Source organism: Mchenga conophoros, linkage group LG3 (genome assembly GCF_057382185.1).
Source record: "Mchenga conophoros isolate Kocher_MC1m ecotype Shallow Benthic linkage group LG3, M_conophoros_male_GT1.1, whole genome shotgun sequence".
NCBI lineage: Eukaryota > Metazoa > Chordata > Actinopteri > Cichliformes > Cichlidae > Mchenga > Mchenga conophoros.
Genome location: NC_140528.1, coordinates 28,207,090 through 28,234,617, shown reverse-complemented (window position 1 = coordinate 28,234,617; position 27,528 = coordinate 28,207,090). Strand labels below are relative to the sequence as shown.

At 42.7% G+C, this 27,528-nt stretch overlaps 2 protein-coding genes across 2 annotated transcripts in view; one reads left to right on the top strand and one right to left on the bottom strand.

The window, feature by feature from the left end:
• Nucleotides 1–1,052: 1,052 nt before the first annotated feature.
• LOC146577978 (alpha-2-macroglobulin-like) overlaps nucleotides 1,053–27,528 on the top strand; it is a 69,715-nt gene continuing 43,239 nt past the window's right edge. The window contains exons 1-15 of the mRNA XM_085256123.1: nucleotides 1,053–1,150; nucleotides 1,230–1,410; nucleotides 1,506–1,659; nucleotides 11,656–11,708; nucleotides 11,814–11,834; nucleotides 12,384–12,549; nucleotides 12,624–12,708; nucleotides 12,804–12,954; nucleotides 22,876–22,993; nucleotides 23,087–23,196; nucleotides 23,293–23,460; nucleotides 23,695–23,922; nucleotides 25,505–25,568; nucleotides 25,663–25,808; nucleotides 26,220–26,369. Of these exons, the coding sequence (XP_085112249.1) occupies nucleotides 1,071–1,150; nucleotides 1,230–1,410; nucleotides 1,506–1,659; nucleotides 11,656–11,708; nucleotides 11,814–11,834; nucleotides 12,384–12,549; nucleotides 12,624–12,708; nucleotides 12,804–12,954; nucleotides 22,876–22,993; nucleotides 23,087–23,196; nucleotides 23,293–23,460; nucleotides 23,695–23,922; nucleotides 25,505–25,568; nucleotides 25,663–25,808; nucleotides 26,220–26,369 (1,875 nt within the window). The 5' untranslated portion in view covers nucleotides 1,053–1,070. The remainder of the gene's footprint in view (nucleotides 1,151–1,229; nucleotides 1,411–1,505; nucleotides 1,660–11,655; nucleotides 11,709–11,813; nucleotides 11,835–12,383; nucleotides 12,550–12,623; nucleotides 12,709–12,803; nucleotides 12,955–22,875; nucleotides 22,994–23,086; nucleotides 23,197–23,292; nucleotides 23,461–23,694; nucleotides 23,923–25,504; nucleotides 25,569–25,662; nucleotides 25,809–26,219; nucleotides 26,370–27,528) is intronic.
• On the bottom strand, nucleotides 3,992–8,057 carry LOC146577979 (uncharacterized). Its single transcript, XM_085256125.1, has 5 exons — nucleotides 8,020–8,057; nucleotides 6,799–6,850; nucleotides 4,971–5,126; nucleotides 4,641–4,742; nucleotides 3,992–4,390 (listed from the first exon to the last, which is right to left on the bottom strand). Exons 3-5 carry the CDS (start codon nucleotides 5,073–5,075, stop codon nucleotides 4,073–4,075), a joined length of 525 nt encoding a protein of 174 aa, XP_085112251.1. The 5' UTR covers nucleotides 5,076–5,126; nucleotides 6,799–6,850; nucleotides 8,020–8,057; the 3' UTR covers nucleotides 3,992–4,072.

The window sequence follows — 27,528 nt, the reverse complement described above, 5'->3', positions numbered from 1 at the left end:
ATTAACCATGAGTGAGCTCATATCATAAATACATGTATCATAATAAATATCTAATAATATCTAATAATATCCTAACAGCAGCAGATATTCAGTATATCAGTAGAATTCAGTCCCTCATAGGTTCAGTGCTCTTAACTGTTTTTTCTGTTATTTTCTGGATTTGTTAATAAGGATGAACACATGTGTGTTTAAACATGCCCCACTGCAGCACATTAGTAAGACGGAACAAACAAAAACCCTTTTCCCGTAAAGGCAAATCAAAGAAGACAAATAGAATGACATGGGGTAATACTGCTGGGTCCAGAATATGACTCATTCGCAGCAGTTTTACATCTCAGTTTAAAAATGAGAAAACATATCCATCCACACTCAGCAGTGTGACTGTCACTGCTGTTATTTCAGTGGGCTGAAGTTTGATCTGTGGTGTTTACCAAAGTGCAAGAAAAGCTGTTAAACATGTTTCATTTTGAATCCTTACAGAAATATTGTTATATTTGTCTTTTAAGCAAATGTAGCAGTCTGTGACATCACTGATGAATCCATCCGTTGTGTTTGAGCCTGTTATCACTACACAAACGTTTGTTTAGTCTTTCCCGAAAAATAAGGTCAAAAACATGGCAGTCAGACATCCCACGCTGGGTAAAGGGCGCTGTTGGTGGCTACACTTACTGTAACGCCCAGTGATTTTAGAGAATATCAGTAGTTACACACTACAGTGGGATATCCCACCACTGACGGTAAGAAAATGCACATTATTAAGTAAAACAGGCACATTCGAAACAGAAATAACTTCTTGTAACAGCCGAATTAAACTCTGAGCTGATTTAGAAACATCACCTCGGAGCACTGTATGTTACTGTAATGTTTTACACTGAATGACAAACTTTACTGTTGTCTATAGTTTAGTGTTCAGTGCTGAAAGCAGGATTGGGATTTTGTAAATGTGTAAGTGATTGACTTTGTGGAGATCAGAGTACATGAGTGCGTTTCAAACACGTGGCTGTTATGTGGGTGGGGACGATCAGCCGATATTTAGCCGAAGCTGACACTGAGGATTATCACAACCAGTCATGGACCGTCTCTGGATCCTGAGCTGCACTCTGTGTGTCCTCCTGAGCTGGATGCATGTGGATCAAGCGGTGGCTGAACCGTGAGTTTGTCTTCAGCGTGTTTTTGTCTGTGTGAGTTGTTCACTGCAGTAACTGCTGTATGTGTGATGCTGTATGCAGCCAGTACCTGGTGGCCATTCCTGCTGTTATTGAAGCTGGAGCTGAGGCCAAATTCTGTGCAACTCTCCGACAGCCCAGTGGGACTCTGGTCATGACTGTCACTTTGATGTCCCGAGAGAAGAACACAACCTTATTCACGCATACGTCAAATGAGGCCTTTCAAACCTGTGTTCAGTTTGAGGTTGGCAACCAGCACTTTCACACACAAAGTGTGTGTTAGTTGTTATCGTAAGCATTATAGGCTTTAATGACTATCTAAATATCCCACTGTCTCAGGCTCCTTTGGTACAAAAGGAGGTGCAAAATTTTCAGGTGGAGGTACGAGGAGACACATTTTACTCCAAACAAGTCAGAAAAGTGATGATCCGAGCGTCTGATCCCGTCACATTCATCCAAACAGACAAACCCATCTACCTCCCTGGACAAAAAGGTAACAATGTGCTGTTATGTTATATAAGACATGTAGTTCATTCAAATTCCAACATCATGAGCAAGCTGCTCCACCATCTCCAATTTGTGTAACAAGTTTTATTGTCCAAAATTTGGACACACATACAGTGATTGATGTGAAATGTTTGCTTCAAATAGCAAAATTTTTTCAAGATATCAATACGGTCGATCGACCGAGATGTTTGTTCGCGCTTTGAAATCTGACTCCATCTTTGAACATAACTACCGTATTTTCCGGATTACAAGGCACACTTAAAATCCTTTCTTTTTCTCAAAAATCAATAGTGTGCCTTATGTATGAATTCTGGTTGTGTTTACTGACCACAAACAGATTTTATGTGGTACACAGTGCTCAAAAATGTGTGAAAAAATGTTTTAGTACGCCTTTGGTAAGGTACGAAGCCGCACCGCTTGATGGATTGTCGGAGCATTACAGCTAGAAGAGTCAGAAGCCTCGCGGACTCGGTCTAATCTGGATCCTAAACGCCGTCTGCTTCAGGTCCTAAAGTCAAACGAACACTGCAGCATCACTGAGAGTTAAAAACTGTCTAAATTCTTTCATCTGTAATAAAATGATCAGCCTTGCTGCTTTACCAGGTGTAACAATTAAGTTTAACATCCAGGCATCCATGCAAACAGAATTTATTAAATGTAACAGAGTTAGAAGTTAGCAGGAAGTTAGCTCGCTGGTTTTGCTAGCTACCTAAGCATGATATAGCATGTTGTGACTGAGAGATTTCTGGATAAAAATAAAATGTAAAGCTCTGCTATCACTTCCAACATTACTGAAGTTGGACTACCTGGTATACAATGTTGTGCTACGTGATCGCTAGCGACACAGCTATGTTAGCGTAACATAAACACAGTGAAGCTGGAGGATGAACGCTAACTTTTTTCCACTCAATAAAAGTTTCCGATGGTTTTTGACAAATGCAATCGCATGGAAAAATGCATTAAATGGACCAAACTTCAGTCAGGAGAACAACTGAGATAATCCATCCACAATACCAGGTTAGTCATTATTATAAGATAAGATCACGTTTATTAGTCCCACACGTCGGAAATTGGTTTTGTTACAGCAGAAAGTGGACAGTGCAAAGTTACATAACAAAAATTATAAGGCGCTTAAAGCAGTGTGCTTAATTTCTCCACACTATAGGCCTATTCATGAGAGAGAAATGCACTGAAAATTACCCTCTAGGGAAGGGCGTAGATTTCGTTTTGGCATTGGTGGGGACGAATGATTCAGATTTTTTTTCCTTTTTGTCTTTGCTTCTTGATAAAAAAGGAGAAATGTACTTGCCTACATACACTCTAAGAACTAAAACTGATAATTACTTAAATATTTTGGTGCAACACTTTTACACTCAAAAATAATGAGTAAATGCAACAACAATCACATCTCTTAAATACAGCTTATTAATTGAGTAAATCCAACTAAAATGGAATAAGTTGTTATGAACAATTAAAGATGTTACAGTAACATACAAAATTGAGTAAATACAATTGAAAATGTAAGTTAAAACAACAGTAACCAAAAGTTCAAACTACATAAAATTTTAATTAGGAAATGCTGAAATGCTTGGCACATTTAACCTAGACCATTACAATTATTTGTTTTTAAATAATGGTTCAATTTACTTAATATTTTTAAGTTAACTTAAGCAAAAACGTTAATTACAATTAAGTGTTTATTTTATTTATACACACACACACACACACACACACACACACACACAGAGGAAAAAAGAACCACGTCAATTCAACATTGTTCACAATGATTTATTTTAAACAGCTTTTTTGTGAATCACACATTTAGCAGATTCCTTCTCTGAACACAGTGAGCTGAAATCTGTTCTACATTCAGTGGATAAAACTTGGATAAAATTTCAGTCACAACAGCCTTATATAATAAAATTGCATCCAAATTGGCATGCTTGATAAAACTCTGTAAAACTGGCATATTGATGCTAACAACAAGAAAAATGTACCTGCCATACAAAGAATAAAAGTGGCTCAAGTGAACGCAGTGCTTTACCTTTTCAGAAAAGGTCAAATGACAAAAATAAAATTAAGATCCCAAAAAAATATAAATCCTGAAAAAAAAAAAAAAACATTTGCACTGTGACATAGTTTTTGAACATCTTATTTTGATTCCAAAAAATTGGGAAGATTATAACTAAAGAGTGACCAAAAAACATCCATAATGATACTCTCCCATTTACATCTTAATGTGAATCTGGAAAGTTAATACAAAAACACAGTTTATGGTACAAACATTATTCATGAACAGGAATGTCAAAACAATGTCATGTCGCAACTGAACCTTTTGGTGAGCATTACATGTCACTTAACAAGTCTAACACTTTAAGAACAGCCCTGTGAAATTTTGTCTACAATGAACAGAGGTCATTTTTCAGTCTTTGAACCTTGACAGAAAGGTTTCCTGGATCCAGCTCCATGAACACTTTTCGAAATGCTTCAAATGTGCATTTGAAATTCTTGGGGTATTTCAGATCCAGAGCATAGCACAGTCCCAAAAGATAGCAACAGGCTTTGCTCAGATTCCCAAGTTTGCCCAGAACAGTAACGCCTTCAATAACAATACCCACATCAGTAGGTTCGCCTGACCTGTCTTGATTCTGCAGCAGGTAAATCTTCATCACCTCCTCAGCCAAAGCCTCTTCAACGAAGACAGCATCAGCACCGTCCTTTAAAAAGAGAAACAACTGTTTTAAGCTCACATATTTCCAAACATTGAAACAAAAAGTTTCATTTGTATGACATCACCGGTACTCATAATATGTGGACACTGCTCCAAAATCTTTGAGCAAATGCTATTCTTTTGTATGCTTTGAAGTGTTTGCTTTTTTTCTTTAGAACAGTATCTTAAAACTTTTCTATGATCTCACAAGCTAAAATAAACTACTAATATTCCTAAAACAGATTTATTGCACCAACCTCAAAGGTTTTGATTAAGGCACTTGGATCCTCTCCCAGATGGTCAATGAAACATCTGATGATGACTTCTCGATGGAATTTCCACTCTGTAAAACAGGAAGTCTCAACTGAGGCAAAATTTGCACATTTAAAACATGACTTACCATTTCTAGCTTAAACATAACTATTTTTTTTCTGTTGTTGACCTGTTTTCACACCCACCATCAAGGTAAGAACACCTATGGAGCTAAAATATTGAACAGAAACCTAAGAAAAGCCGTTTTTAGTGGAAGGGCCTCTTCAATGCTGTGTTGGAACATTTTTGTGGTTAGAAAATGCAATCTTCCTTACCTGAAGCAGAAGGTTTAACTGTGCCCTGTGGCGTTGTCCAGCAGCACCTTTCTTGGCTTGAAACAAGGACAGGAGTTTGGATGAATACAAGTCCAACGATGACATGAACTTTGGTTCAAGGTTCAGGGTCGTGATCCTATGAAACGCTGCACTGACCTGGATGGGAGAGGACAAAAAATCTGAAGGCCAAAATTCTGATTCAATCAAAAAAAAAAAAAAAATCTACCATTTTTTGCAACCTGGACTTTATTTTCTAAAATGCAAAAGATTAATTTACGCATCCAGACATAAATCCATATAAGTGGATTTGTTCAGTATGCAGACTAAACCCTTAACATAAAGTATTATCTTCCACTAAGCTTCTAAATTTTATGTTATGAAGTGCTTGCACTATTTCCCTGTGAGATTGTATAATCTTAGAGGGAAGAGGCGGAGCCAGGTTGCCCTCTGAACCATCGTCTGCCTGGCAGCGATGCGAGAGGAACACACCTCTGAAGTGGCGCACATATTCAGAATCGCGTCAGCGGCTTTACAGAGAAAGCCTTTCAGCTCCTCTGGCAGCTCTGCTTCCTCCACCTTCCTGGAGATGACAAATGCTAGCAAGGCAGTGTTGTTAGTCACTGCAGCTGACTGAACAGTGCATTGATGTTGCTTGATCAGTGAACCTTGCGATCAGCTGGTCAAGTTTGGCGGGATGGGCCGGTCGCTGTCCAACGACCTTGGTCATTTTGGTGCCGAAAACTGAAGCGAGGCTTGGCTCCAGAGGGGGAACAGGCGGAAAACTCCGGTCTGTGAAGCCCTCTGTGAAGCCCTAGGTAGAGACCGGTGCTCTAATCTTCGCTGGCTCTGCTGCTGCCTCAGAGAGGTTGGTCATCATCCCTGGGAATTGAGGCCAGATGGGATCTGGGCAACGAGAGTGAGCGGAGCCATACCTTCCCGCCAGATCATCAGATGGGGGTGGAGCCGGCTGAGGGACGGGAAGTCCCTTCTCACCAGCTGCCTCCTGGATGATGCCAGGCAGATCCAGGAGCAGCGCACCAACAACTGGGAGCGGCGTCCTTGCCGACATGTGAAGGCCAGTGGTGGATGAGCGTCGGCTCATCCACCCTTCTGTCACCAGGCTGCCCAGCTGGGAGGCAGTGGAGCTGCCACCACTGCTGTTTTCCTCACGGTGGGTGGAATCATCCAATTCCGGCCCACCATCGAAGAACTCGATGGCTTCTTCCAGCGAGTACCTCTCTTAGCGGGAACGCCTCCTCAGCATCAGCCTTGAAAAAGGCTGACCTCCGCTGCTTTTCCTCTGGCGGGAGGATCTAACAGGGGCGGCAATAGGATTAAGGTGTGAGGGCGAGGTCCGCATGGTGAGGACCGAGGCAGCCCACGCAGACGGCATGTCGGTCATACGACATGATGTAGCCGGTCTGGCAGGATGGACACAGACGGATCGTCTCGCTGGACATCTTCTGGCTGGCTGAAGAAAAACGGTAGAGCCGATTTCCTGGTCTCACCGTAACTTATACTAGACCAGGGTGAGGCCCACACAGCAGGTGGGCGTGGACTAAAATACTTCAGTGCTGCGCGCACAAGGGGAATACCCACTTAAAGGGCTGCGCCTATACTCATGGTGACACTGGATGACAGACCATGAACTCATCAATATATTTACTGAACTGAAAAATTCTCAAAATTTAGATTTGGCAAATAACCCACCACAAAACCAGTATAAATATTTAGGTGGTATCACCATCCACTACTCAGCTTGTATAAAACAATATCATATTCATCACATCAACAAATTTAACACATCAAGTCCTCTGAGTAAAATTACCTGCTTTACTTTGTAGTTGATGCAGATTTTTTTCCTGGTGGTGAAGATGGTGCTGAAAAAATACAAATCAAAACTTTATCATTACAAAACATGTCACTGAGTAATCTGCCATAACATCAATCTCTTATAAGAAAGTTTAGCTTGGATTGAAATAAACATTTATTTATGTAAATTGGGAGTAACTAGGCAAGGCAAGTTTATTTGTATAGCACAATTCAACAACAAGGTGATTCAAAGTGCTTTACAGAGACATTAGAAACAAAAACAAATAAAAAGCATGATTTAAAATTGATTAAAGCAAGCAAACAAACAAACAAAACAGTATATAAAATCAGAACGGTAGATAAAATCAGTAGTTAGTGTAAGTTTTGAAATTTAAGCTTAAAAGTGTGGATTTGGTGCTTTATTCAAATGCAGATGAGAATAGGCGAGTCTTCAACCTGGATTTAAATAAACTGAGTGTTTCTGGAACTATACTAACTAACTATATACTAACTATACTGGAAATGATGGCACTTTTGGCTTGACCAAAAGGACCAAAGCTTTTTTTTTTTTCATTATTTTCTGGGATCTGAAAGGAAGTAGGGCCCCCAGTCTAAATTTACTTAAGGCCCCATAGTACTTTGGACCGGCCCTGGATGAGGTAATCTGCTGACCCGGGCGGTCCTCTCAGCGTTCTCTCAAAAACTGGCCCTGTTCGGGACAAAGCTGAAAGCAGCGTCTTATATGCTCTGAAAGACCCCACATAGAACAAGAAAGCTAAGCAGCATGGTTGCTGCTATGAACTGTTCCGCGGGCAGGTCTTCTTAGTTACCAAAGCCATTGATGACGTCTGTTCATCTCCTCCTGAACAACCTGACAGAGTGAGTCAGGCCGCGTGACTACCGCAGCTCCCGCACCGCGACTCAACAGGGCCATTTTCTAGAAATGTCTGAGCACACCTGCTTTCACGTGGTTCCTAAAATGCCCCCGATTAAACGGTGAGGTCGCTGGTACCGGGACATTCCGGTCAAATTACCCGGAACGCAGATAGCGACTCAGAACGTAAAAGGATAAAAGGGCGCGATTTCCCGCCGCCTTGACTGGAAGACGGGTTGAAAACTTAAATTAACGTGCACAAACACGCCACCAAGTGAGCCACCATGACAAACGCTTTCTTCAGAACATGTTATAAAAGAACGGTGTGGATAAAGACAGCTAATGTAAGAATTGGTCACTTACCTGAAAACGTTACCAAGTCTGCAGTGGATGTGTGTCTGTCTCGTTCAACGTGCAGAAAATCTCCCATGAGGCCATGCTCCTCGCGCGCGGTACATGCCAAAGGTCATTAGTCTTACTCAAAGTTTTAAGTTAGTATTGGGGGACAAAATTATATTGATTTTGAACCATTAATAATTAAAGTTAAAGACAATGATAAGTATGAATACCAGTGTCTCAGTTATTATGAGTACTTTCTATGAGATATATTGAGTAGATTTAAATAATGAACCCTGTGTTTCAAATACAGAATTTTTTCTTTTAAATAAACTTGAACAAAAGAGCTCAGTTCAACTCAAAAACTGGTGTTGAAAATTTAAGCATTCTTTTCAGTATTTTCAACTCAAGATAACACTTTTGTGATTTTCAAAGATTTAATTTAAGTTAAGTCATTAAGTCATTTAATTTAAGTCATCTAACTTAGAATTATAATGATATTTACTAAGCCCCTGAATAATTTTTTAGGGTCTATGCTATTCTACATGCTTTTAAATCATTAAAAATTACAATTGAATTACAAAAGTATTTTAGACTTTAGTTTACTTCAGCCTTATTCAATATAAATCAGGTATCATACAAAAAGTTAAAAATAACTTCAAATTCAGCAGGGCTGGACTGGGACAAAATATCGGCATTTTGACTAGATTTTCAATTTTTTTGTAGTTTATTGCACTTTTTTGCAATTTATGTAATTACTATGCACTTAATGCAGACATATTATTAATAATTTGGGCTATAATGGTTGTATTGATGTATAGCAACTTGAAATGCTCCCAAAAATGGCTCTACAACATGTAAAAATATAATATAAGCTCTGGTGTGCTTGGTTCTATGGTAGGTCTTAAAGGGTTAATGCGGCCTATATTCCAGTACGCCTTATGTATAAAAACAGACCCGTTTCAGACACGTTCATCGTCAGTGCGCCTTATGGTCCGAAAAATATGGTATTTTAAAAAACAACAAAAGGAAAAAAAATCCCACAAGTTTCATATTTGAGCTCACACTAATGACGAACTTCACATTGCAAAAGACAGCTACTGACAACGAATGGTATGCAGTTATTTCACAGTGATGAGAAATAAAACATGCAGAATACTCAGAGTGCACAACTTCCCCCAAAGGGCAAAGGCCATATTATATTTTCCATTTTGAGACCTGCTGCTGTGATGGAGAATTAGACAGTAATTCAAATTCAAATTCAAATTCAAATTTTATTTGTCACGTACACAGTCATACACAGTACGATATGTAGTGAAATGCTTGGACAACTGCTCGTGACCTAAAGAAAACAAAAAAGGAAAAGGCTATGAATACGATAGGAAATAAATATGAAAAATTAAAAAGGGTAAATTTAACTAGGAAGGAATAAAATATAAATTAAGGTTAAAAATGAAATAACTGTACAACACAAATTAGAATGAAGGGTAAATTTAACTGGGAAGAATAAGATAAAGATAAATATATAAATTAAAGTTGAAAATAAAATAACTGTACAACACACTGGGAAAGAATAAGATAAAATATATAAATTAAATTGAAAATAAAATAACTGTATAACAAAATACACAATACACAATATAGAACTATATAAGAATGTATGAACAAAATACACAAGAAGTATAAATAAATATGTACACAATAACAGCAGCGTGATTTAAGTGATGAAGTGAAAACAATGTCCAGAAAGTCCAGTGTGTGTGTAAGAACTGTATGTGTGGGTCAGTACTGTGTGGTGGTGTGATTGAGAGACCGTATCGCCTGCGGGAAGAAGCTCCTCCTCAGTCTCTCTGTGTTGGTCTTCAGGGAGCGGAATCGCTTTCCTGACCTCAGCAGAGAGAACAGTCTGTTGTTGGGATGGCTGAGGTCCTTCACGATCTTCCTGGCCTTGGTCCAGCACCGCCTGCTGTAGATTGAGTGCAGGTCAGGGAGCTCGGAGCGGATGGTGCGCTCAGCTGACCGCACAACCCTCTGTAGAGCTCGTCTGTCCTGCATGGTGCTGTTCCCGAACCAGGTTAAGATGTTTCCCGCCAGGATGCTCTCTATGGTGCACGAGTAAAAGTTCCTGAGCACCTTGGAGGGCAGTTGGAAGTCTCTCAAGCGTCTGAGGTGGTAGAGACGCTGTCGGGCCTTTTCACCACGGTGTTGATGTGACAGGACCATGACAGGTCCTGCGTGATGTGAACTCCGAGGTATTTGAAGCTGTCCACTCTCTCCACTGGGCACTCGTTGATGACGGGGGTCTGGTAGTTCCTCTCCTGCTTAGTGCTGAAGTCCACTATCAGCTCCTTTGTCTTACTGACGTTTAGAAGGAGGTTGTTCCTCTGGCACCAGTTCTCCAGATTCCTAATCTCCTTCAGGTAGGCCGTCTCGTTGTTATCAGAGATCAGGCCCACCACGACGGTGTCGTCAGCAAACTTGATGATGGTGGTGGAGCTGGTAGTGGCCACACAGTCATATGTGTACAAAGAGTACAGCAGGGGGCTCAGAACACACCCCTGGGGGGCTCCAGTGCTGAGAGTGGTGGAGGCTGAGACATGTCCGCCCATCCTTACTGCCTGTGGTCTGCCAGTTAGGAAGTTGGAGATCCACTGACACATAGATGAGCTGAGTCCCAGATGCTCTAGCTTGGTGGTGAGTGTGGAGGGAATTATGGTGTTAAATGCAGAGCTGTAGTCTATGAAGAGCATTTTAACATAATTCCCCCTTCTAGTGTCCAAGTGAGTGAGTGATGTGTGGAGGAGATGAGAGATGGCATCGTCTGTGGAACGATTTGGACGGTAAGCGAACTGTAGTGGGTCCAGTGTGTCTGGTAGTGAAGAAATGATGAAGTCTCTGACCAGGCGTTCAAAGCACTTCATCACTACTGAGGTGAGGGCTACAGGGCGATAGTCATTGAGAGAAGCAGGGTGGGGTTTCTTCGGGACAGGAACAATGATGGACTCTTTGAAGCATGTGGGGATCACCGACTGAGATAAAGAGATGTTGAATATCTCAGTGAACACAGGAGCTAGCTGGTATGCGCAGTCTCTTAGGATACGACCAGGGATGCCGTCTGGTCCTGCTGCTTTCCTGGTGTTCACTCTCTTGAAGGCTCTCCTTACTTCATGCTCGGAGATGACGAGCACGTTTCCGGTGCGTTTTCAGCTTAACTTTGTAATCGGGGACAGATAGCACAAAATGAATCATGTCTGAGTAATGCCTCTTAGTTTATTTCAGAGTCAAATTCTTTTTATGTGAAAGTTTAACGGTTTTAATTTTTAAAACTTCACAATAAAATAAATATGTTTAAACATGGCTTTGGAATTCAAAGTACAAAAAAATCGTGAGGGAAGAATATGGAGGGCCTCGGGTGCCCAAATGTATTAAATACATAAATAAATAATAAATTAAATGTGTCATTAACTAAAATATAAATTAGCAATATCAGTTCAATTTCAATAAATTCTATACATATGTCTCATACATGTCAGTCCATTATCTGAGATCTGTCTAGGCTTGCTGTGCAGGGTAACCAATCAGATCCATGTTTGATAAGTTGCAGTGACTTTGTTTTAAAGTACAAAGAGAGAAACAGAGGTAACCTCTCAATTCTTCTCAAAGTGAATTTCAGAGTCGTTGCGATGGATAATAAAATGCGACCTGCCAATCAGCTGGTGAGTTTTTGAACAGTATTATTAATAATGCTGTTTGCAATTTGGATGCAGTGATTTACACAACAGTTTCTTAACTCCACCTGTCTTTCTTCCTTTTTCTTTCAGTATGATGTCATTGAACTTCAGGTAAGAGGGCGCCTCTAGAAAAGGCTTTTCCTTCTCTTGCAAATGCATCAACACAACACTGAACACATGCAGTCAGACAGACTTGAAGGTTCCCTGCTCACTGCTTGCATACACACTGCTTCTGCAGTATTACTCCAAGTTACTGACAGTGCAAGCTTTAAAAACTGGACAAAGTGGGTTGCATGTATGTAATACACACCGTGCAGGGGTCTGTTCTGTCACTTGATGCCCCACATGTGAAAATAAAATGACAGTGATTAAATCAAATTAATAATTTTGATTTAATTACTCCACAAACACAGCCACAGCTTCCCTGTCATTACAGCTTAGGTTTCTTTATATCACTTAGTTTTTAAACATTTATAAACAAGTGCTTCACATCTAGAAGAGGACAAAGCTGGCTACAGATGAAGACAGGACATCTTTATGTCCCCCTAAATTTATATTGTCCCGTTTTAGCTCTAATGTTGTTGAAAAGGAAAATAAAGAATCTAGTTGGTACTGTACTTACACCTGTGTAGTAGCTGTCACTGTCACTTGATTTAACAGGATCCTCACAGTAACAGGATTGGACAGTGGCTAAATGAAACATCCAATAGCAGAATACTGCAGCTTTCTTACTCCTTGGACGCTGAGGCCCCTGAGGGACCGTACCAGATCATTGTGTCAGTGGGTGAGAAGAAAATATCTCACAACTTCAAAGTGGAGAAATATGGTAAGTCAGTCTTATTTATTCTTAAATTCTTTGTTGTAATGGAGTGCAAATGCTGACATTCATATTTCCCCCAGTTTTACCCAAATTTGATGTGACAGTAAATATATCTGAAGAAGTGAGTATTGGGCAGGAAGACATTGAAGCTAAAGTGTGTGCAAAGTAAGGAAAAGTTCTTTCAGGACAAATTATGTGTTGTAAATTCTGGAGTTTGGAGAGCAAATGACTCATAATGTTTACTTATTTTTCTTAAACAGGTACACGTATGGACAGCCTGTACCAGGACGTGTTACAGTCAATGTGTGCAGACCTATTAATTTGTATAGAGGTTTTGGTATATTGGTGCACAGTGAGGATGATTTGGCCCTATTGCAGATAAGTGCGCCCTGCCACACAGAGACAAAGCAGGTACAGTTATGGCTTCATTTCTCTTTTTTCCCTGATACTTTGGGTACATTCAGGCCCCTGCATTAGCATTACAGCAAACGGGTTGCCTGCTCTACCCAGCTGAACTGGCGCCGTGTGTCCTCTTTACTTTATTTCCCTACAGTTCATCGTCTCATACTTTCATCCACGGATTTGAATTGTTAGTGATATCTCATCTTTCTTGGACGGACGTGTCAGCTCCAAAGGAGTGAAGTGGTTATTGTTGTGCCTAAAAGGCTGCATAGGTTGTGTTGGTGTTTCTAATATCTGCTAGATGATTAGCTTTACTGGTAGGGCTAAAGCAAGTGGTGTGTCTCATCATGTCTGTCACACAAAAGAATACAACTTCTGTGGGAAATCTAAGAACTTCAAAAATACTCTGATCTGACTGGGACACCTAAACAAACTGAACAAATATACACATATCCAAAGATTCAGCTCCTGTTAAAAGTTTGAACAATTTACTGAGTTACTGCTCAGTGTTGGGAAGGTTAAAGTGTATTCCACTACAGATTACAGAATACATGCCTCAAAATGTATTTTATTCCGTTACGTTACTCAATGAGAGTAACATATTCTGAATACTTTGGATTACTTAATACATTATCATTCTTTTTACTACTACATGAATGAACTATTTCTGTGTATTTTATTACTATTACTGAAGGCTACTCTCCACACCAACACCAACTGGATGTTTAAATCTTAATATAAATGAGTAACAGTAGGTGGACATTAGGTAAGGCTACACTTTTTGCAGTGATCTCGTATAGAAAACTATTCCGCGCGTATATAAAACAGGTCCGCGGCTCCGATAGCTTTACTTTGTTGTCTGGGTCAACTTTTTGAGAGACAGAGAGAGGCGTTGAAAGGCTGCTCCAACGGAGCTTATTGTTTCGGAGGAAAACACGAACACAGTGTAGTCGAGTCTCAATACAGTGGCTTTCAAAAGTATTCGGCCCCCTTGAACTTTCCCACATTTTGTCACATTACAGCCACAAACATGAAACAATTTGATTGGAATTCCACGTGAAAGACCAACACAAAGTGGTGGACATGTGAGAAGTGGAACAAAAATCATACATGATTACAAACATTTGTTACAAATAAATAACTGGAAAGTGGGGGACATAGCTACAGTGGTTTACTGAAACATGCAAACACAAATGGAAATGCAACCTGAACTCTCTCAGGCAAGCTTCCATGAGTTCAAGCCCCGCTGTTGTTGGCGTTTGTTTTAGATTCAAAGAAGGAAATGGGAGTAAAAGATTTGATTTGATTTGATTTGATATACCTTTATTAGTCCCACAAGGGGAAATTTCATAAGGCTGCCGACCTATTGCACGCAATGGCGGCGCCATCTTACCTTCCGACCATACATACATGACACAAAACATCACATGGGGAAGACAGGTCAGAGAGGTATAACAATGGAAAATGCACCACATGAGGAAAGATAAGGAGAAAAAAATAACTCCCCTGGATGGATCGACAATGGGATAAAAGTTCAAACTGGTTCTTTGCTAAGTTGTCTGTTATGTGTAGAAACAATAATCCCTTGAGGCAGGTGTCCTTGTTGTGCTTGGATGGTTCATAGGTCAACATAAAGTGCCTGATCGAACTGAACTGGAAATGAATGTAAAAGCTGCCAAAGTCTCAACACAAACTGCTCAAGCCCATTTTAAAAATTCCCAAGAAAGTTTATTTATTTGGAGGCCAACAAACAAACACACAAAAAGGTAGTGGGTGAAGATTTTTTTCACAGTACTGTATAACATATATATGGTAGTACTGAGATTTTGAGGATGTAAATGAGATGCTGCTGGGAAATTTAAATGATACAGTGGTTTTGTGAGGTGATGCCATCATACTGCTATACAGTCCCAGCTCGACAGGATGTTTGGGATGTTGTGGAGGATACGGCGTCTGTGTTTTCCAAAAAGAATTTCAGATTTCGAATCATCTGAGCACAGAGCATTGTTCGTCGTTTTAAATGAGCTTTTGCCCAGAAAAGAATGCAGCGTTTCCAGTTCGCATTCGCATTTGACTTCTTCTGCACAATGGAGCTTTAACCTGCGTTTGTGGGTGGCATGGTGAACTTTGTGTGCAGATATTGATTTGTGGAAGTGTTCCTGAGGCCATGCAGTGATCTGAGTGGCAGAATGATGACAGTTTTTCATGCATTGCTGCCCGAGGACCTGGAGACTGCAGCCATCTGATAGTGGATTTTAGCCTTATCCTTTGCATGTTTTGATGACATTATGCGCTGCAGATGATGAAATATTCCCCGTCTTGATAATTTTACATTAATGAAATTATTCTGTCATTGTTCTACAATTTGTAGACACAGTCCATTGCAGATTTGTAAACCTCCGCCCATCTGTATTTGTGAGAATCAGAATCAGAATCAGAAAGGGTTTTATTGCCAAATGTTGAGCAGGTTTACAACATTAGGAAATTGCTGCGGTGCTTCAGTGCAAACATACTGTCATAAATTACGCTTAAATAGACATGAAAATAAAATTAAGAATAAGAATTAAAAGTGCTAAGTAGACAGATATATACATGATATATACATGAGTGCAGGTGGTGATCAGTGCCAAACATGGAATGATGCAGTGAACACAGTGTAGGGTCATGTGTTAGTGGTGGGGACAGTCATACGGTTATTGTTCATGAGTCCGACAGCAGAGGGGAAGAAACTGTTCTTATGGCGAGAGGTTCTGGTGCGAATGGACCGGAGCCTCCTGCCTGAGGGGAGCAGGTCAAACAGACTGTGTCCAGGGTGAGAAGGGTCAGCTGAGATCCGAGCTGCACGCCCCAGTGTCCTGGAGGTGTACAGGTCCTGCAGAGATGGGAGTCTGCAGCCAATCACCTTCTCAGCAGAGCGCACAACACGCTGCAGTCTCTGTTTGTCCCTGATAGTGGCTCCAGCGTACCACACGGTGATGGAGGAGGTGAGGATGGACTCGATGATTGCAGTGTAGAATTGCATCATCGTCCGTGTTGGCAGGTTGAATTTCTTCAGCTGCCTCAGGAAGTACATCCTCTGCTGGGCTTTCTTGATGACGGAGGTGATGGTGGGCTCCCACTTCAGGTCCTGGGTGATGGTGGTACCCAGGAAGCGGAATGAGTCCACAGAGGTGATGGGGGTGTCAGTCAGGATGATGGGGGGGAGTGGAGCTGTGTGCTTCCTGAAGTCCACAATAATCTCCACTGTCTTCTGGGCATTCAGCACCAGGTTGTTGTGGCTGCACCAGGACACCAGACGTTCAACCTCCCTCCTGTAGGCAGACTCATCCCCGTCCGAGATGAGCCCAATAACGGTGGTGTCATCTGCAAACTTGATTAGCTTGACAGACTGGTGGGTGGAGGTGCAGCAGTTGGTGTACAGGGAGAAGAGCAGAGGAGAAAGAACACAGCCCTGAGGGGAGCCGGTGCTGATGGTCCGGGAGTCCGAGACATTCTTTCCCAGCTTCACATGCTGCTTCCTGTCCGTCAGGAAGTCAGTGATCCACCGGCAGATGGGATCAGGCACATTCATCTGGGAAAGCTTGCCTCGGAGATGGTCTGGAAGGATGGTGTTGAAGGCAGAGCTGAAGTCCACAAACAGGATCCTGGCGTAGGTTCCTGGGGAGTCCAGATGCTGCAGGATGAAGTGTAGGGCCATGTTGATGGCGTCATCTACAGACCTGTTGGCTCTGTATGCAAACTGCAGGGGGTCCAGGAGGGGGGCCGTGAAGGTCTTGAGATAGGAGAGAACCAGGCGCTCAAATGACTTCATGACCACAGATGTCAGAGCCACGGGTCTGTAGTCATTTAGTCCAGTGATCCTAGGTTTCTTGGGGACAGGGATTATGGTAGAGGACTTGAAGCTGGCAGGCACATGGCCTGCAGTGAGGAGTTGAAAATGCCAGAAAACACTGGGGCCAGCTCGTTTGCACAGTGTCTGAGGGTGGCAGGAGACACACCGTCTGGGCCGGGAGCTTTTCGAGCATTCAGACTCCTAAACTGCTTCCTCACATCTGCTTCATGAATATGAAGAGTTGTGGTCGGAGGAGGTGGTGTGAAATCCTCTTTTGTGTGGGGTGAGGAGGGGGGTGTTGCAGGTGAACAGTTTGAAGGTGGTGATGGCTCTATGGAGGGGGGAGAGGTGGGGGGATGAGTGTCCAAAGTGTCTCTATTGTTGGGGCCGTTGGAGGTGTGAAGGCTGCCTGATGGCTCGTCAAAACGACAGTAGAAGTCGTTAAGGGTGTTGGCTAAGAGCAAGTCGTCAGTGGAGTGGGGGGTTTTAGGCTTGTAGTTGGTGATATTCCTAAAACCTTTCCACACAGAGGCCGAGTCATTCTCTGAGATCTGCTGCTGCATCTTCTCAGAGTGCTGATGTTTAGCAATGTCCACTTCTTTAGTGAACCTGTACTTGGCCTCTCTGTAGCAGTCCCTGTCTCCGCTTCTGAACGCCTTTCTCTTTTCCAGCCACAGCTTTTTGAGTTTAGGAGTAAACCGGGGTTTGTCATTGTTATAACTCACCCTGGTGCGTGATGGCACAATGCTGTCCTCACAGAAGTGGATATAGGAGGTGACAGTGTCCGTAAACTCGTCCAAGCTGTTAGAAGCAGCCTTCATTGTGTCCCAGTCTGTATACTCCAAACACGTGCGAAGCTCCTCCACAGCCTCGTTGCTCCACAGTTTTTTCGTCCTCACGACAGGTTTGGAGAGCTTCAGCCTCTCTCTGTATGCGGGGATCAGGTGGATCATGGCGTGGTAAGAAAGTCCGAGTGAAGCGCGGGGCACCGCGCGATAGACCCCGCTGATCGTGCTGTAACAGTGGTCTAATGTCCTCTCCTCTCTGGTCGGGCATTTAATATAGAAACTCTGAGAAACTCTGAGAAAATGAGAAACTCTGTCTCTCTATGATGATCTTTTAATAAGATAAGATAAGATAAGATAACCTTTATTAGTCCCACACGTGGGAAATTTGTTTTGTCACAGCAGGAAGTGGACAGTGCAAAAGTTATGAGGCAAAAATTAGAATACAATAAGAATAAATACAGTACACAACTGTACAGAATAGAATAAAATAAAATACTATATACAGTAGAATAAAATAAAAATAAATATACAATAAGATAAAAATAGAATACAAATACAAATACTATATACAACTGAGTAAAAATACAACGATGACAGAAAGGATTATTGCACTTAGCATTATTGCATATGTATGGATGTGTGTGCTTGATCAGTTAAAGTCTTTATTATGGAGTCTGACAGCAGTGGGGAGGAAAGACCTGTGAAATCTCTCCGTCCCACACCGTGGGTGCCGCAGTCTCCCACTGAAGGAGCTGCTCAGTGCTGTCACAGTCTGCTGCATGGGGTGGGAGACGTTGTCCAACAGGGATGACAGCTTAGCCGCCGTTCTCCTGTCACTCACCACCTCCACTGGGTCCAGAGGGCATCCTAGAACAGAGCTGGCCCTTCGGATCACCCTGTTCAGTCTCTTCCTGTCCCCAGCAGAGATGCTGCCGCCCCAGCAGACCACACCATAAAAGATAGCAGAAGCCACAACAGAGTCATAGAAGGTCTTCAGGAGTGGGCCCTCCACTCCAAACGACCTGAGTCTCCGCAGCAGGTACAGCCTGCTCTGCCCTTTCCTGTAGAGGGCGTCTGAGTTATGAGTCCAGTCCAGTCTATTGTTCAGATGAACACCAAGGTACCTGTAGCTGTCCACAGCCTCAATGTCCATACCTTGGATCTTCAGTGGTTGCAGTGGAGAATGCTTGTGCCTGCGGAAGTCTACCACCAGTTCCTTGGTTTTACTGGCGTTGATCTGGAGGTAGTTCAGCTGGCACCAGTCCACAAAGTCTTGGGTCAGACCTCTGTACTCCTTGTCGTCCCCATCAGTGATGAGGCCGACTATTGCAGAGTCATCAGAGAACTTCTGCAGGAAGCACTGGGTGGAATTGTGGGAGAAGTCTGCAGTGTAGATGGTGAAGAGGAACGGAGCCAGAACCGTTCCCTGTGGGGCCCCCGTACTGCAGACGACCCTGTCCGACACACAGCCCTGAGTTCTCACATACTGTGGTCGGTCGGTGAGGTAGTCCAAAATCCAGGTAGTGAGGTGATGGTCCACTCCAGAGTTCACCAGCTTGTCCTTTAGAACCAAGGGAAGAATGGTGTTGAAGGCACTGGAGAAATCAAAGAACATGATTCTCACAGTGCTTCCAGCGGTCTCCAGGTGAGCGAGGGAACGATGTAGGAGGTGAATGACGGCATCATCCGCTCCAATGCCAGGCTGGTAGGCAAACTGAAGTGGGTCCAGTGATGAGCTTATTAGGCGCCGAAGCTGAGCCAGGACCAACCGCTCCAGGGTCTTCATCAGGTGGGATGTCAGAGCCACCGGCCTGTAGCTGTTGAGGTCCTTGGGGCGTGAAGTCTTTGGCACTGGTACAACACAGGAGGTTTTCCAGAGCTGTGGGACTCTTCCCAACCTCAGGCTCAGGTTGAAGAGGTGCTCCATCACCCCACACAGTTGGTCCGCGCAGGACCTGATGACCCTCGAGCTGATGCCATCTGGGCCCGCTGCCTTCTTGCCATTAATCCTCCTCAGTTCCCTCCTAACCTGGGTGGTTGAGAGAGACAGGCTGGAGCCTTGTGTTGAGTGTGTATTGGATGCTGCAGTTGGGGGTGGGGGGGAGTGAGCAGGGTGAATAGAGGAGGTGTGAAGTGTCTGAGGTGGAACAGCAGCAGTGGGGGTGGGTGAGCCTGCAGCCGATGTTGTAGACTGCCTCATGGCTGAATCAAATCTGTTGAAGAAATGATTCAGTTCATTTGCCCACGTCACATCCCTCCCAGGCAGAGAGTTCTGCTGTTTGTGGCCCGAGATGGTTCTGAGGCCTCTCCAGACTTCACCAACGTTGTTTTGTTGAAGCTGGTTCTCCATCTTCTGCCTGTAGCTCTCCTTCCCATTCCTTATCAGTCCCCTCAGCTCTCTCTGCACCCTTTTCAACTCCTCTTTGTCTCTGGATTTGAAGGCCCTCCTCTTCTGCTTGAGGACGGTTTTAATTTCTGGGGTAATCCAAGGTTTGTTGTTGGAGAAACACCGTACAGTCCTGGTAGGTACGGTGTTATCCACACAGAAGTTTATATAGTCAGTAATGCATGTAGTAAGGCTGTCGATGTCCTCACCGTGGTCATCACAAATCACCTCCCACACAGTCGACTCAAAACAATCCTTAAGAGCCTCCTCGCTCTCCTCTGACTCTGTACTCTGTATCTCTGCACTGTGCGGGTGGCTGGTGGCTCCCTGCGCACTAAGGGCTCATACACAGGGACAAGGTGCACCAGGTTGTGATCAGATCTGCCCAGGGGAGGGAGAGGTGATGAACTGTATGCCTCTTCTGCATTGGCATACAGTAAGTCCAGTGTTTTATTGACTCTGGTTGGGCAGGTCACATACTGGGTGAAGGTGGGCAGTGTGGAGTCCAGTGAGGCATGATTGAAGTCCCCTGATATTATGAGAAGGGCTCTCGGTGATTGTGTTTGCAGTCTGCTGACCACAGAGTGGAGAGAGTCACAGGCTGCATCCGCGTTGGCCGAGGGGGGGACATACGCTGTTATCGCGATAACTCACGGGGCAGGTAGTACGGACGCATGCTAACGGCTAACAGCTCAATGTCTCTGCTGCAGAGTTGCTCTTTTACAGTGATGTGCCCAGGGTTACACCATCTGTCGTTCACAAAAACTGCCAGTCCCCCTCCTTTCCTCTTACCGCTGTCTCTGGTCCTGTCCGCTCGCAGCAGCTGGAATCCCGGTAGTGTCACGCTTGTGTCCGGAGTTAGCGATGTTAGCCACGACTCCGTTAGCATCATGATGCTACATTGCCGGTACTCCCTCTGTGACCAGGTTAGCGACGTGAGCTCATCCATCTTATTGGGCAAAGATCTTACGTTTCCAATAATTACAGAAGGAAGAGATGGTCGATAACGTCTCCTCCTCGGGCGACGGCGCTCCTTCCCAGCACGACACCCCCGTCTTTTCCTCCTCAGCTCGCTGGGAATATCGGGTCTGTCCGCCGGCAGTACCGCTGCAGGACGCAGCGCTAACAGCTGATCCTTACTGTAAACAAAGGATCTCTGCTCTGGGACCCCAGACACGGGTGAAAAAAGTAGAAATAAACTGAGAAAAACGACCAGGACTAGTACAAAACGGTAGAACATGGTTGCAGAGTCTAATTACTAATACGTTAGTTATAAAAAAAAATTACGAGAAAAAAGATAAGAAAGAAAGAAACTCAGAATGAGCAGAGCTGCTGTAACAGGCTGCCGCACACGGGGGGCGCCGGAAGTAGTATACACATTTATCTGAATGATCTGTTGCCAGGTAACATAATCAGTTGCAAAATGTTCCTTCAGCTGTTTATGTTTAGTACAACTGACCCCTCCAGACTTTTGTCCCCCCACCCTGCATACTATATTGCTTGCATCAAATTCTAAATGACTCATCATAGTTTGAACTAGAGATGGACCGATCCGATATTACGTATCGGTATCGGTCCGATACTGACCTAAATTACTGGATCGGATATCAGTGAGAAATAAAAAATGTAATCCAGAGGGCATCCTAAATATCAAAAAAGCACCTCACAAAACTTGCGACACGGCGTAACTCGGCTCATAACCGAAGCACGTTGGAGCAGTGTGCTCACGTGATAGAGCGGCTGTGTGTATTTGTAGCCTCACCAGCATTTTATCTCCGGGGAAGTTTTCCCAGAGAGAAGTAAACCAAGTGTGTAAGTTCATCTCTGAATGTTTGTAAAGCATTCCCGCGTTAAGCTTAACAACCGATATATGGAGCGACTCTCTCTCTCTCTCTCTCTCTCTCTCTCTCTCTCTCTCCTGCTGCTACTTCAATCATGAAACTGATCAATGATCAGCTGATCGGCTTTTCTGTCGCGAGTCCGTCTCTCTTGTTTGTTTTTGGCCCACTTTGCACCAGAAAGAGGAAACCAGCGGCTGAACAACAGCAGCACATTTAAGCTTGATCAGCTGTTGTTAGAATTTATTTAATATTACTTTCTACACCAGGATCTTTTTCTACGTAGCTGACGGCTGTAACTGTGCAGGGGCGGATCTAGCAAAGTTTAGCCAGGGGGGCCGATAGGGCATTAACAGGGAAAAGGGGGCACAAAGACATATTTTTCTTTCTTATTCTCATTTAAAATGTCTAGCTTTTAATAAATAATTATCTGACACCCAAAGTTTTAATTTGATGTAAAATGTATAGAAGTCCATTACTGTATATAGTAACTGTTAAGTCTAATATACCCTAGTAAGCTGTAGTACTTTTTCCTTTGGGAAGGTACCATCTGTGCAGTCTGCAGTTCTGTTGAAGAAAGATGTTGAATCTATTTAATTATTCTTGAAAAATAATTGATTTCTGTGCATTTTCTTTCACACTGCATCAAATTAAGGTTGATTACGTCGATTAAGCATCATGAGGTGTTATTTTAAAGTACTCTTTAAAATACCAGAATAGGGAGGATGTTGTTGAGGATCAGTTTTGCTGAACTATGAAATATTTTGGGTGCAGTGTATTTTTTACATACAGGTATAACAGAATAGCTTTAGTGTTGTTGTTTATTTAAACTTGAGTATGAACTTATACAAAATGCAGCAACACATTAAAAAAAGTTTTATTGATTAAAAACACTATATCGGATTCATATCGGTATCGGCAGATATCCATATTTATGATATCGGTATCGGACATAAAAAAGTGGTATCGTGCTATCTCTAGTTTGAACATTTAATATATTTTATAGATTAGACTGTGAATGAGATTTGATTCTAATTTTGGTTTATTCTTGTATCAGTGATTTTCTTTCTTTATTGTTCTTTCCAGGCAGACAAGACTGGCTGTGCAACTGTTTCCTTCAACATGTCAATTTTTACTAAAATAGACCAAAAGGTGCTTGAAGATGTTCTGGATATCAGGGCCAAAGTTGAAGAAGAGGGAACAGGTAAGGTTTTTTATTTCTTTATAATGACACATTAATGTGTATTTAACCAAAAAGGCATTCACAGGATTGTAACATGAACGTTTTTACATTCAGGTGTTTCACTCCCTCAAGAGAAGAGAGTCACGATTTCTTACGTCCTTGGAAAAGTGTCTTTTATTAACGTGCCCAAGGTTTGGGAACGGGGATCTAATGTGGAAGGAAAAGTAAGCCTAACATGTTGTTTTCAGCTCAGTTTGTCGTACAAAGCACATTTAAATTGTTTGTATTTTCCATTGATAGAGCATTGTGTTCTTCAACAGGTCAGAGCAGTGTACCACAATAATACACCAGTTTGTGACGCACCGGTCTACCTGTTCACGGGAGAAATGTGGCAAGCACGCTCACTACAAAATCTGACAACTGACAGCAACGGTGTGGCCTCATTTTCTTTCAGCACTGATAACTTTGACCAGGATATCCAACTCCATGTGAGCTGACACACGGAAACAATGTGTAATTTAATGCAGCCATGACAGCAGCATGAAGCCACAATTGGTTTCTGATAGGCTGCAAATGTCCAAATACCTCCCACAGTAGGAAGCTGCAATCCTGAAACAGTTTATGACTCATCTTCCTCCACCTTTGCCTTGCTTATAAAGCCTCGTTGTCCAATGTTATTTGTAGATCAAGTTTTTAAATTTTTGTTTCCTATCCCCAACTAGGCAAGCCTGACACCAACAGTGGGCTACCCAGGATATAGAACTGCATACTATGACAGGGGATTTCACACATTATCCATGTCCCAGCCGTCTTCTCCCGATATTAAAACAATCAGCTCTCTAGAGGTACAGAAGAAGGATAAACCAGCTCCCTGTGATGCAGAAGAAGACGTATCAGTCAACTACACTATAGTGGGAGAGTCTCCGGGGTCTGTGGATGTCATTTATCTGGTGAGTTATCTCTGGGTTTACTACAAAGTTGAACATGACCAGACTTTTTGTGTGTTTGCTAAAAAAGTACTGTTGTAATGCCCATCATGATTGAAGAAGAAACTTTCAGTCCATCATGAGAATCCAGCAGCTTCAATCTATTTCAGCATAAATACTGATCGAGCCCAAACTATATGCTTTAGCAAAAAGGAAAACTAGGGAGGGCGCCTGTCTCCTGAATCCAAAGTGGAAGCTGGTTCCACAGACTTCAGGTCTGGTCCCTGTGCTTTGTCCCTCATCATTTTCTGTCAGCTTAGTAATTAGCCTCAGTGTTTAGTCCTTTGGTCATGATATCCTTAGTTTTCTCTCTCTGTTAAGTATTTAAATTCTTAGGCCTTCTTAGTTTTAGTCATCTGGGTTCTGCTCTCAGTTAAAGTTGTTTGTATTTTAGCCCTCATTATAGTTATTGTGCTTTTCCTGTGTCCCCTGCACTTTTGACTGATTGACTGATGACCTTTATTGATCCAGAAGGAAATTGGGTTAAAGGCTGCCAGCACTGCAGCGCCATCTTACCCTTCCAGCCATACATACATTGCACAAACATCACATGGGGACAACAGGTCAGAAGAGGTAGAACAGTGGAAATACCCAATACACGAGGAAAGACGAGGAGAAAAAAGACCCACCCAGACTGAGCCCTTAAAGGGAGATCGGTTTGAGAACAGAAAAAACACCTCAGCACACGAATCTTCAAATCTCACAACAAAAAAGACATCAGAGGCATCATTAAGAAGAAAAGTCTTGATCCTAATGTTCTTTCTAACTTCAGGCCAGTTTCTAAACTCGCTTTTATGTCCGCAATTTTGGCAAAAGTTGTTCTCAAGCAACGTCCGACCTTTTTAGATGTTTGTGGCATTTGTGAAGCATTCCAGTCTGGTTTTAAATCTTGTCCTGAGACTGCACTTTTACGAGTTTTTAATGATCTTCTTATAACTGTAGACTCAGGTTGTTCTGTTGTTTTAGTCCTTTTAGATCTGACTGCTGCCTTTGACACAGTTGATCACAACATTCTCTTATGGAGACTCAAGCACGTTGTTGGTCTTAAAGGCTCAGTTTTATCATGGTTTAAATCATACCTGTCAGAGAACTCTTGGGTTATGCCCCTCTTCCTCTGCCCCTGTGTGTTGTGGTGTGCCACAGGGCTCTGTTTGGGGTCCAGCTCTGTTCTCCTCATACATGCTGCCTTTTTTATTTTCAGTTCATTTCAGTTCATTTTTATTTCAAACATTTCAAACATGTGCCTTCACAACCATTACAAAATATCATTCCACTATTTGTTTGAAAAGGAGTAGGCAGAAGTATTTACTTATTTGTCCCTACCCCCTCAAGTTTTACCTCTCATTCATTTAATTTTTTTAAAATTATTATTATTTTTATTCCTATATTTAGGAAATACAACATTCCCTTTCATTGTTATGCTGATGACATCCAAATTTGCTTCCCTTGAATCTGGATGTCTCTTAACCTTTTAATTCAAACACATTGATGTCCACAGATATCAGTGCTAGTTCATTCTTGTTTTTAAATGATTTCTGTCTTCCAGGTGTTGTCCAGAGGAGCTGTCACCATGCAAGGACAAAAACAGGTTGAAGTGCGAGACAGATCAGGTAATATTCCCATATTTCCACAAATGCCACAGCCAAGCATTGACGTTGGTCTGTTTTGTTGATCTGTGGATGCATGTTTGGACCTGTGTTTCAGTGAATGAGGGCCAGGTGTCCTTTAAAGTCAGAGTGTCTCCTGAGATGGCTCCAGAGTTCCAGGTTGTGGCTTATGCCGTCCTGCCAAGTGAGGATGTAATTGCCCACAGTGCTGACTTCTCTACTGACAAATGCTTCAGCAACAAGGTGAGTGTAATTCTAGAGGTGTGCTGTGTGTTTGGCGTCTGCAGTCATGCCATGTCGTTCAAATCAAAGTCATCTCCAGGTGGCTAAATCACCTGAGGATTTCTAGCATATACTGGTTGTTGTGGACTGGTTGTTGCACAGCTGTTTCTACTCTACCTGAGGACTCAAATTGCTTCTTTATATGACCTCATGACCCGCTCACTCCCATTTATACAAGCACTTTTTCAATGATGATGCAAGTCCTACCTATCTAACACTGACACAGTGTTCATACAGTGTCCAACGTGGGCTACAGCCATCACATGGGACTCATGATTTGTCACTCACCACAGTGAAGCAGCTCATTTAGCCAGCAGTGAGTGGGGAGTTTTCACAGTCACTAAACTTCTACGGGTGTTTTGTGTGTGTCAGGTGTCAGTGGAGTTTTCACCGTCTTCAGCCGTCCCAGGTGAAGAGACCAACATGCAGGTGACGGCCCTGCCACGTTCTCTGTGTGGTGTGAGCGCCATCGACAAGAGCGTTCTCATCAAGGAGCCTGGGAAGACTCTGGATGCAGATAAGGTAACTGCTGATATTAACACCAGTGAGGTGGACACATCCCTTATTTCCAGAGCCCGTAGTGTCGTGAGTTACCAGCAGCTCACGTCTGGGCAGTCGTACATTGAACTGTTTTAAACAGTCAAATGCTGAGTTTGTCTAAAAACAAACTGGTATAAAAAAATACAAGGTTACAAATGCATGTGTCTGTGATGATAGTCAGGTAAATGCATCACCTGCCAGTCAGTGTCTACAGGGAGTGCAGAATTATTAGGCAAATGAGTATTTTGTCCACATCATCCTCTTCATGCATGTTGTCTTACTCCAAGCTGTATAGGCTCGAAAGCCTACTACCACTTAAGCATATTAGGTGATGTGCATCTCTTTAATGAGAAGGGGTGTGGTCTAATGACATCAACACCCTATATCAGGTGTGCATAATTATTAGGCAACGTCCTTTCCTGTGGCAAAATGGGTCAAAAGAATTCAATTCAATTCAATTCAATTCAATTCAATTTTATTTATATAGCGCCAAATCACAACAAAAGTCGCCTCAAGGCGCTTCATAGATACAGAGAAAAACCCAACAATCATATGACCCCCTATGAGCAGCACTTTGGCGACAGTGGGAAGGAAAAACTCCCTTTTAACAGGAAGAAACCTCCGGCAGAACCAGGCTCAGGGAGGGGCGGGGCCATCTGCTGCGACCATTTGGGGTGAGAGAAGGAAGACAGGATAAAGACATGCTGTGGAAGAGAGACAGAGGTTAATAACAGATATGATTCAATGCAGAGAGGTCTATTAATACATAGTGAGTGAGAAAGGTGACTGGAAAGGAAAAACTCAATGCATCATGGGAATCCCCCGGCAGCCTACATCTATTGCAGCATAAAGATAGTGTCTGTCTCCTGAATCCAAACTGGAAGCTGGTTCCACAGAAGAGGGGCCTGAAAACTGAAGGCTCTGCCTCCCATTCTACTTTTTAATACTCTAGGAACAACAAGTACTGTATTTTCACGACCATAAGACGCACTGTACTAAAAGGCGCAGTCTTAGTTATGTGTGCCATTACTGTATTTAACACACACATAAGGCGCACTGGATCATAGGGCGCATACAAGTACCGTATGCGTATTTAAAAATAAAGCGGGAGCAAACCTGAGTTCGGTACCTTACTTACATT